Source organism: Myotis brandtii, unplaced genomic scaffold (genome assembly GCF_000412655.1).
Source record: "Myotis brandtii unplaced genomic scaffold, ASM41265v1 scaffold1071, whole genome shotgun sequence".
Classification (NCBI taxonomy): Eukaryota; Metazoa; Chordata; class Mammalia; order Chiroptera; family Vespertilionidae; genus Myotis; species Myotis brandtii.
The window spans coordinates 1,520,082-1,531,359 of NW_005353634.1; the positions used below are offsets into that span (position 1 = coordinate 1,520,082).

The window sequence follows — 11,278 nt, forward strand, 5'->3', positions numbered from 1 at the left end:
CCCCCCCCCCCCGTGCAAAATTTTTTGTGCACAAAGCCTCTAGTTAATAAATAAATAAATAAATAAATAAATAAAATGTTTTTATTGCAGTTAATATGATACTGTAAGAAGACAGTTCACTTGCTAACAATATTTCTATAGAACTTTATCACTTACCAAATACTTTCATATATATTGCCATATATGATCATTAAAAAACTATTTTGTGAGCTCTAGTCAGTTTGCTCAGTGGTTAGAACATTGGCCAGCAGACTGAAGGGTCACGAGTTCGATTCCTATCAAGGGCACAAACCTCAGTTGCAGGCTTGATCTCCAGCCCCAGTCAGGGTACAGGAGGCAACCAATCGATGTGTCTCTTTCTCTCTGTCTGTCCCTCTCCCTTCCACTCTCTAAAAATCAATGGAAAAAATATCCTCAGGTGAGGAGTAACCAAAAAAACAAAACAAAAAAACCCCTATTTTGTGAAATAAATTTTATCCTAATTTACAAGTGAGTTAAACCTTTCTCGACCTGCTAAATAACCTGTTTATGATCACAAAACTTTTCAAATATATAAACATTTATTCAGAGCTTAATATATGATGGGTCCTGAAAGATAAATACTGAATAAAATAGAATCTCGTCCCTTGTCTAATCAAAACAATAAACCATGTAAACAAATACAATAGACTGTAGTGCCATATATAGTAACTCTATAATTTATTATCCAAATAGAACCCTTGTGAGAGTAGAAGGTACACAATTAATAATCATATGAGGATAATAGGAATAAACCGGGACCTAAGTCACCCTATCCACAATAGAGTTATATACAAAGTGCCATACTAAATGCCAAATTTGAACTCAGGCCCAATCTCTTTCAATTGTATACATAAAATATATATATGTAGGCACCAGCCAGTAAACACCAATCTTACAATCTCATGAGAAGAAACATTTTAAAACATTGTGAGATCTTTTTTAAAATCTCAAAGACAACCTCTTCCCTTATTAAATCATTTCCAAAGGTTCTGAAATTTGTGTTCTAAATTAACGTTTTTCCTCAGCTATTTCATCTACTATATTAAAATTAAACTATTTTATCTACCTAAACTGATTACTTCTGTTTCTATGTTCCAAAGATAACTTCTTTCTTATATTCTAGATCAGTGATTTTCAATTTTCAACCAGTGTGCCGCAAAAGGCACACTGTGTGCTGCAAGAATGTTTAAAACATGCACTACCTGACTATTCAGTCAGGAGCACTGACCTCTTTTCCCTTAGACTGTCAAATTAGAAAATGACAACAGCCAACATGACAAAAGCCGCCCATGGTGAATGAATCAAAATTATGCCTATTTTTTTTTTGTCAGATTGGTAAAAAATATTTTTTTGGTGTGCCACAGAATTTTAGTAATTAGTTTATGTGTGCCATGGAATGAAAAAGGTTGAAAATCGTTTTTCTAGATTCAACTTTCTATCTATGAGATATTGATGTAAGACATGCAAGCATCTCAAATTCCACACATCCAAACAAAACCTATGTTCTATTCTAACTCTTGCATATTAATCTTCTAATTGTGGTCATATCTTCAAAGTCATGTGAAATCCAGTTGTCAAATAATGTCAATTATATTGCCTAAATGCATTTCATATCCATGTACTCCTTTTCACTATTCATTGAATTTTAATTGATACCTATTATGTTAAAGGCACTGAAACAAATTCTATTTCTCATTCACACTACTATAAAGGCATACTTTCCAAAGATACTTATAATAATATTTATCCTCCTATTCCTCTTATCTCTAAATCCTTCTAACTCACTGCTACAAAGGAAACTCTTGCAAACCATTTAACACTAGCCACTTTCAAAGACCTATTATACCTTTTAGACAATTAACAAGAATTAAATTCAAATCCCTTACCATGACTTTAAAGGTCTTCTATAATAAGCTGCAATCTTCTCTCATCTCCAGAATCACTCCAGCCTCAATGAAGTACTAATCACTATTCGAATCTATCTTACACTTTCTTTCTTTGTGCCTTTGCTCATTGTGGTAGATTGGTAAAAATGGATTTGGGATGGTTTTTAAGTACAGAAATATATAACTAGTACATATGCACATTAACTCTTTTTAGACTTCACTTCTTTTTCCCTCCTAAATCTAACCCCACCTTCATTGTTAAATCTATCTACTCTCAGGTCAAAAGGCTCCTCTTCAAGCAAACTTTGATTCCTTACAGAGAATTAATGTCACCTTCCCAAAACAAGTATTCCTCCTATAGCTGGCATCTTCATTTCACCATAAGCTCTAAAAGAGTGCAATCTGTTTTATTACTTTTGTGTTCCCCACAATCTCACACAAAGCAGAAATGAAATACATGAAAATAATAAAAGCAATAGCCTAGGCAAGTAATATTTCATTTCAGTTAATCCTGTTTGTGTTCTTACCTGCTGGATCCCAAGTTATATTGTGCGCTATTGATTCCAGAAAAAACTGACCATTTTTCTGCCATTGACTATATAATTCCTAAAATAAAAAAAGTCATTTATCCAATTATTATTGATATCTTTTCTCTGACAAGAGTATATACTTATTATTATTACTGTTACTAATACATGCAGTCATTTTTAAAACCAAAATGTTCAATTCTGTCAAGAAAAATAAGGAAGGCTGGCTGATATGGCTCAGTGGTTGAGTATCAACCTATCCATCAGGAAGTCTCCTTTTCATTTCTGGTCAGGGTACATGCCCAGTTTTCGTCGATCCCCAATAGGGGCATGCAGGAGGCAGCTAAGCAATGTTCTCATCACTGATTTTCTATTTCTCCCTTCCTCTCTGAAATCAATAAATATTTTTAAAAAGAAAAATAAAGAATATGTGATGGAGGAGATCAGTAAGAGACTATCCATTCCTGGAGGTTCAAAAGTCTTCCTTTAGTATATTTAAACAACCAATGAATATATGCTACTTTGGACAAGATTCTTATTGACCTCAGACTTTTAAAATTATAATTATTACTTATTAATATTATTACAGAGATTCAATTTTAAATATATCTGTGTCACTGCTACTTGAGGCTTTCTTCTTTTTTAATTTTTTATCCTCATCTGAGATGATATGGTATGCTTAAAAATTCAGAATAAGAGATATAACACTTGCAATATAATGTATAATTTAAGTCTTTTTATTACTTAAAGAAATAATTTTCAACTTTTTTACCTGAAAACCTAAGAAATATATGTTGCACTGTGACCCAAAATACACACAGCATACACACACATAAATGCAATCATAAGTAATCTACCTTTAGAGTGTGATGCACTCTAAAATTTTCTATTCCATTTCATCTTCTTTTACATTCAGGTTGTGGCCTACTAAGTTGACTTCACTAACCTCTAATAGTTTGAGACCTATAAAACTTTCTTAATGAATTAGTTCCAAACTTTAAAACAAGAATAGGCTGGATGCTTATTAAAAATTCAAATTTCCAAGACCCATGTCCAAAGGTTCAGGATCAAAAGGTCCAAGACGGGGCACAGGAATCTGCACTTTAAACCAACAACCCGGATTTTGATACAGGTAGCCTGCAGAATATGCTTTTATAAAACAATGCCTTGCAGGAATGGTTCTCAATCACGGTATACATGAGAACCCTCTCTAGAACTAGACATACAAGGGCCTAGAGTCCAGCCGTGGGCAAACTACGGCCCACGGGCCGGATACGGCCCGTTTGAAATGAATAAAACTAAAAAAAAAAAGACCGTACCCTTTTATGTAATGATGTTTACTTTGAATTTATATTAGTTCACACAAACACTCCATCCATGCTTTTGTTCCGGCCCTCCGGTCCAGTTTAAGAACCCACTGTGGCCCTCGAGTCAAAAAGTTTGCCCACCCCTGGCAATTACACAACTCCACACCTACAAATTTAAAAATCCCCAGAATGGGGTCTGGATACATCAGAACTAGTGATTCTGAAGAGTACCTCTTATGAAAAACCAACATCTTAAAAGAATATTCCAGAATGTATAAAGAAATGGAAACAATATATTTTTATGAGGATCTAAACATTCTCTGAGACTATATCCTGGAATAGCAGATTTTATGTGCCTTCCAAGTCTTGATTTTTCCATCTGATCCAGTTTTCCCCTTATTCATCAAGCTTTTTTTTACCCTCTCTGGAAAGTCAGTGTTACCTACCAATAAATCAACTTCTTCTTCTTAATGAGTTTCTGACACTGTTATATTAATCATATATCAAGAGAAAATGGGCAAAAACCGAAAATCTCAATTCTACCCTTACTAATATAGACCTTTTAATATAACATACAAATGTTAAAAGTCAGTTATTTCATTTAACTCAAATATATTGAGTATTATTTGAAATACATTGTTCTGAGTGGAGTGACCACCTTTAAAATTTATTTTTAGTACTATCAATTACTAATTCATAAGGCTATAAGAGCTTCTAATATTGGCTTCATTAATGTATAAACACAAATAAAAATGAGGGGAGAACAGTGGACTCTCCTTCCATCGAATTTAAAAATGGGTATCAATCCAGAGAAAATATTTTTTATTAACACAAGGTAGAGAAAAGAATGCTCACAACTAGGAATCAATAAGCTGGTTTTACTCTTAGTTCTGTGGCTTAATAGCTGTTTCGTTGGTCAATTTCTTTCAGGGCCTCTGCTGCTTATTTATAAAGAAAGAAATTATAACTACAAAACTAAGTCAGAGGGAATATGCAAGATACTAATGAGCAAAGTGAAAATGAAAACTATTAAAAGATATATAAAGGTATGTCTATTAAAACACTCTTTAATTCTTTACATTTAACAGATTTCTACACAATCTCTGACATCACGTCATCCTTACAATAGCCCATGAAGAATGACTAGATAGTAACCAATTTCAGAATTGAGCAAAGCGTCTCATAAAGCTCCTTGCTTAGGATTAAATAGCTAAAAAGCAGCAAAGAAACCCCAGTTTCTCTGACTCTGAATAAATGCTTTTTGGACCACACTATCCTGATCTCCTTTCATATGGTTTAAATCATTAGTTTAATTTTCAGTGGAGATGAGTAAAATAACCTGGTTTGTCTGTCATATTTAAAATCATTAAAGCACCCAAGATATCTACTACATAACCTCAGTATTTATAAACGATAATTTTAACCAGCTTTCAGAACTATTCCTTAATATAGTTTCTTTATTTAAAAAATGCACTAGGCTAGTAACAATTATATTACATGATACAATAAGTGCAAGAAAATAAATCCTGGAGGTATGTTAAGACTGTAATTAAAACATGTAACTTTAAGAACAAAATACATAAGGCAGAAAAACTACACAAAATTAGATCACAAAAGCAAAGAATAAAGTGCCACATATGACTGGACAACAATATCTGTACTAGCAATAACTTTGTTATAACTGCCAAACTTAAAGTTGTTGACTCTTCAAATACAGAATAAAAAATGTCCAAAGGAAAAAAATAAAAATATGTCAAGACAATTCATTGCCACAGTTTAATTCTATTTCAATGAAAGATTTAAACGTATTTGTAACATGAAAGTGGCATTTAATTATAACAAATTTATACTGATTTATTTGATGATCACTCTGATTTTGTACTCTTAAAAATAACATCTTTTAATACGTAAGACATTTCAATTTCCTAAAAGGAAAATGATAAATTACTGACCAAATTTTTCTTTTGCTTCGGTAGGATAACTGGTTCAAAAACAGAGATAACATTTCCATAGGATGCTGCAATCTTTTAAAAAGAAAAATGAAAAGATAAATTATGGATATGTTAACTTACTTATGAATCAAAAGAGCAAAAGAAATGAATAATATAACTTAAAATATACCCACATGTGCAATTTCATGCACCAATACTTAAGAATGTCAGTTTTAGAGACTACCATATCTAGATCAGAATCCCACTACACACTGTTACTTACTGTGTAACTAGTAATTTAATCTCTCTTAATCTTAGTTTCTCTATCCATATTTATAACATGTATAATAATATCTTCCTAATAGAAGTATTTTGAGGACTGAAATAACATTTGTAAATTATCTAGTATCTATCTATCTATAATAATAAAAGCATAATATGCTAATTAGACCAGACTTCCTTCTGGACGACCTTTCAGGGCTGCGAGGGAAGCCCGGGTCCCAGGTGCCAGAGGGAAGCTGGTGCTAGCAGCTGGGGGAAGAAAGGCCTACTCTTGCATGAATTTCATGCATCAGGCCTCTAGTCTATACTAATAAAAGGGTAATATGCTAATTAGACCAGGTCGACCAGATATCTTCCAGACATCCAACTTCCTTCCAGACAAAGCCACAGTGGCAGGGGCCAAGGCAGAGGCAGTTAGGGGTGATCAGGCCATCAGGGGAGCAAGCAGTTAGGGGCAATCAGGTCGTCAGAGGAGCAAGCAGTTAGGGGCAATCAGACCGGTGGGGGAACTAGCAGTTAGGGGTGAGATCAGGCCGGCGAAGGGAAGCAAGCAGGGGTGAGATCAGGCCAGCGTGGGGGAGCAAGCAGTTAGGGGCGAGATCAGGCCCGCGTTGGGGAGCAAGCAGTTAGGAGCAAGATCAGGCCGACACAGGGGAGCAAGCAGTTAGGGGGTGATCAGGCCAGCAGGGGAGAGCAGTTCGGGGGCGATCAGGCCAGCAGGGGAGGGCAGTTGGGGGGCGATCAGGTCGGTAGGGGAAGACAGGTGGGGGCAATCAGGCCGGCAGGAGAGGGTAATTGGGGGCGATCAAGCTGGCAGGGGAGCAGTTAGGTGGCAATCAGGCCAGCAGGGGAGGGCAGTTGGGGGGCGATCAGGTCGGTAGGGGAAGACAGGTGGGGGCAATCAGGCCGGCAGGAGAGGGTAATTGGGGGCGATCAAGCTGGCAGGGGAGCAGTTAGGTGGTGATCAGGCTGGCAGGCAGAGGTGGTTAGGGGTGATCAGGCAAGCAGGCAGGCGAGCGGTTAGGAGCGAGTGTTCCCAGATTGTGAGAGGGATGTCCGACTGCCAGTTTAGGTCCAATCCCTGCAGTCGGACATCCCCCAAGGAGTCCCAGATTGGAGAGGGTGCAGGCCGAGCCGAGGGACACCCCAACCCCCCGATGCACACTGACCACCAGGGGGTAGATGCATAATGCAGGAGCTGCCGCCTAGTGGTCAGTGCACTCCCACAGCAGGCCGCTCCCTGCAGGCCATGCTCCCCACCAGTGCACGAATCCGTGCACCAGGCCTCTAGTATCATTATATGATTATAGTAAATATTAATTCCCTTCCTCAACAGAAGAGTATGTATTGATGTATTCCTTGTCAAGTATAAAATTTCACATGACTTAAAAATCAGTTTTTAGGTTACCTATCCTCAAAGCTCACAATTCTCTGAATGTAAATATAACTTTTTAAAAATAAAACTTAGATATGCTCCTTTGTGAACTCTCTGAAGAGTGTATTTTTCAAATATTCCATTTTATTTGAGTATATTTAAAATTTACTCTTTAAGTCAATAAAGCATAACCCTTCCTGGCTCTATTTTATATTATGAAAGTAATTATTACTAAGGTTTGAGTGAGTCACAAATGAAGAACACTGAAATATCAGAAGACAGATAGACAGATTTATAAAATGAATCAGGGATAAAAATAAGAAAAAATAATCAAGTGAAGGGGAAAAGTATGAAGATGTAACATACATATGGAAAAAAACACTTGTCAATGGATATGTCTAAGGAGTTCTTCTGATAGAGAAATCATCTGCACTGAGGCAGTCTTAGAGGACGTATTTTGTTTGGACCTTTAAACTGTGGGTAGTGTTTCTTCAAAAGATAGTGAATATTCAATTTTTAGAAATAAGTCATAATATGAACACAAGTGTAAAGACCAAAAGAGGCAGCAATGTATGTTTGGAGGTAACTGACCACCAGCCAAGCTAGAAGAGTGTCCCTTATAATAGAATAACAAACATGAAGCCAAAAGGCAGGTTTGAGCCAGCTGTACAGGGTCCCATGACAAGGTGAACATTTAGAACTTTCGTAAGGTACTGGTAAGCTAAGAATGTTTTTAAGCAAATGAATAACAAGATAAATGCAGATGAATTTTCTCAGGAAAATTAATCTGGCAGTACTACAAAGAAAAACCAGTAATGATAAAATACTGACGCCTATAGTATCAAGCAGCATTTCCTTCTTAAAGACAAATAGAGGTCCCCAGGTACTAGAACCTATAAAATTTTCTTCCTGATAGCTTAAGTAATCATTTGATTATATTGATACTAGTAAAAAACAATTTGCCTTTACTTAGAATGATTATAAAACAAAATGACCTTTTCATTCTAACTTGAACCATCATGTAATCTAGCTTATCACAAAAAGATAACTAATATTGGAAGTTATTAAAATTAATTTCTGATATTAATCAGCCCTATGTGTATCTAGGTATCAGTCAGTTTTTATACAATAATGAAGATTACAGAACGACAGAGCTAGGAGATCACACAAACATGAAGAAAAAAAGAAAAAAATCTCAATAAATATTAGCATCCCATAATAAAGATCATTTCTATAGTACAATGAGAATAAAAGGAGTGCACAAAAGAAAGATGAGAGACACTTGTAACTATACTGAAGGGAAGGAAACACAGGATTAACAAGAAGAATAGTCCAACAAATAGGTAAAGATTGCAGGAGTTGAAACTCCTTTTACCATGAGTATCTTCACACTAGGTCCCAAAAAGTAACTTTTCAGACTGGCAGGTCTACCAGAAATGATTCGATTTTTTAAAAGGATTGGGTCCACTTTGGTTCCTCACACAAAATGTTCTGGTGGAACCATATAGTCAAACAAAGTATTTAAATATCTAGCAAAAAAATAAATAAATAATTTTGTAAAGTTCATCCCAGTCTAGCCCAGAGGCAACCATACCTAGGACTGGCCACCTATGCCTATATGGTGATATATTATGCTATATACTATGCTGCCTATTAGTTATGACTCTTCCAATTCTGATACTATATAGAACTGTATTTAACCTTACACAGCATCATATGCCTCTTTTGTTGTTGTTTTACTTTCAAGGTCACTTTTTATTTTTCATACGCAAAATAAAAATTTCATTTTTCTTACAGACTTGCAATAAATAAACAAAAAATTATACACATTTAGAAGAGTTTATCATAATTTTAGTATAAGAAGTTATAAGAAGATAACTACCTATTGGCAGACAAAGTATGAATCTAACAAATGATTTCTCATCAGTAATTTATTTGTAAATAGCTGGAAGATTATTGTCACTCTTGTCCCTCAATCCAATTAATTTTTAATCAAGTAAGTTTTATACCTGTTATCTACACTAATAAAAGACAAAGATGCGGAAACCAAGATGGCGGCATAGGTTAACGCCAGAGTTTGCTGCCTCGAACAACCACTTCAAAAATACAACTAAAAGACGGAACGGACATCACCCAGAACCACAGGAAGGCTGGAAAATGCAGAGCTGCCGCTAAGATCAGCAAAACCAGTGTCATGAGAAGTTGTAGTGGGTGGGGAGAAGGAGGGAGTGCCACCTGTACAGTCTTTTATGTTGGGTGCTGGAAAGATGTCTCCCCTTCATTGGTTACTAATAACAATTTGTAGTGCGTTTATGATACGTTTGAACTTCAAAGGACTTGGCCAGTATTATTAACTAATGATGTCTCATTTCTGCAGTTGAGTTGATTAGGGTAGGTTTGCTTTCTTATAAAAGTCTCTGATGAGTGCTGCTCCACTATTCTGGAGATCTTACTGAGGTAAATAAAAGGGAGATATGCCCAAGGACAATCAAACCATTGTTTTCCCAGGGGTTCTTTACAATTCAAATAGAAGTACTTTTTTAGGCTAGTAATATAACTGAATGGATAAATGAATCCATTTTTTCTCACTGAGCTCAGAATCCTTCTCAAGACAATATTCCCAGCAGCCATTACTAAATAAAAAAGGAGATTCTCAAGATGAAACATTTTCCTAGACTACGATTTTGATGTGATATCCCTGTTAAGTAACCTTTTATCGATCTCCATTTTCTCTGAATAAAGCCTTTGCTTCTTGTTATGATATTCAAGGCTCTTCCTAAACTCATCCCAGACTATCTTTCTACGACTCTTCCTCAAAACTAGCCTCTGTTATCTACCTTTTCCTAAACACAGACTCATTTCTCACATACTTTTAATTTTGCTCAGGTCATTTCCTTTGCCTGGAATGCTCTTGCCCTTGTTTTATGTTATTTCTGTACCCCCACTCAACTCTTCCTGAAGCCTTCCCAGATGGCATTCATTGCTCCACCCATATGCTTTCTGTATGCATTTTCTATCATTGCCTTGTCTCATTTTCCCTCCAGCGGTAGTTATTTATGTACCTTTGGATTCCCAGGTAGATTGTGAGCCCCTGCAGAGCAAGAACCACATTTTTCAATTCTACTCTAGTGCCTAGTTAGTGCCATGCATATAGAAGGCATTCAAAATACGTCTGCATGCCATATGATTTCTTTCATATGTGGAATTTAATTAACAAACTGAACTACTGAGCAAAATAGAGACAGACTCATAGATACCAGGCAGGCAGCTCCGGGGTGTGTGTGTGCGGGGGGAGTGGGTGGTTGAGGGATTGAACAAAAACAGGAAAAAAAGAGAGAAAATTAATGGACATGGACAGCAGTATGGTGATTACAGGAGTGGTTGGAGGTGGAAGTGAGCATAGAAGGAATAAATGGCGATAGGAAAAAAAAGAAAAAAGAAAAGAAGAAAAAGAAGAAAAAAGTGTGTGATAGAATGAATTGTCCCGCATTATTCACCTTTGAATTTTGCAGTGAATTGTGCTTATGATTCACAAAGACTAAGGGAAGATCACTTCTATGTGATTCAGCAGTTTGTTACTATCTACACTAATAAAAGACAAAGATGCTAATTGACCGTACCTTCACTACACCCACCACAGCCAATCAAGAGTATGCAAATTAACCCAATAAAGATGGCCGTTAAATTTGCATACTGCAGGTGGGGCGGGCAGTGCCAGACGCCGCCGATGGGATCTGGGCTGCAGATCGGGGACCAGGGAGGCAGGGCAGGCAGCGCAAGAAGCCACCCGTGGGATCTGGGCTGCAGATCGGGGACCTGGGAGGCCGGGCAGGCAGCGCCAGATGCCACCCAGGGAGGCGGAGCCAGCGATCACCCCGGCCAGAAGCCTGAGGCCTGGGCAGGGGCAGAGCCGGCAATCACACAGGGCTGGGGGACCCCTGCCCAGGCC

The 11,278-nt window shown here is 36.8% G+C and overlaps 1 protein-coding gene across 6 annotated transcripts in view; it reads right to left on the reverse strand.

Moving 5' to 3' along the window:
• Positions 1 to 11,278, reverse strand: part of DMXL1 (Dmx-like 1) — a 137,740-nt gene that overhangs the window by 124,305 nt on the left and 2,157 nt on the right. For 5 of the 6 annotated variants that reach the window (XM_005857097.2, XM_014541700.1, XM_014541698.1 and 2 more), the window contains exons 2-3: positions 5,694 to 5,765; positions 2,435 to 2,513 (exon numbers count right to left, since the gene is read on the reverse strand). In XM_005857097.2, the coding sequence (XP_005857159.1) occupies positions 2,435 to 2,513; positions 5,694 to 5,765 (151 nt within the window). Of the gene's footprint in view, positions 1 to 2,434; positions 2,514 to 5,693; positions 5,769 to 11,278 lie in introns of those variants that run through there. The other variant, XM_014541693.1, reaches the window with a different exon arrangement.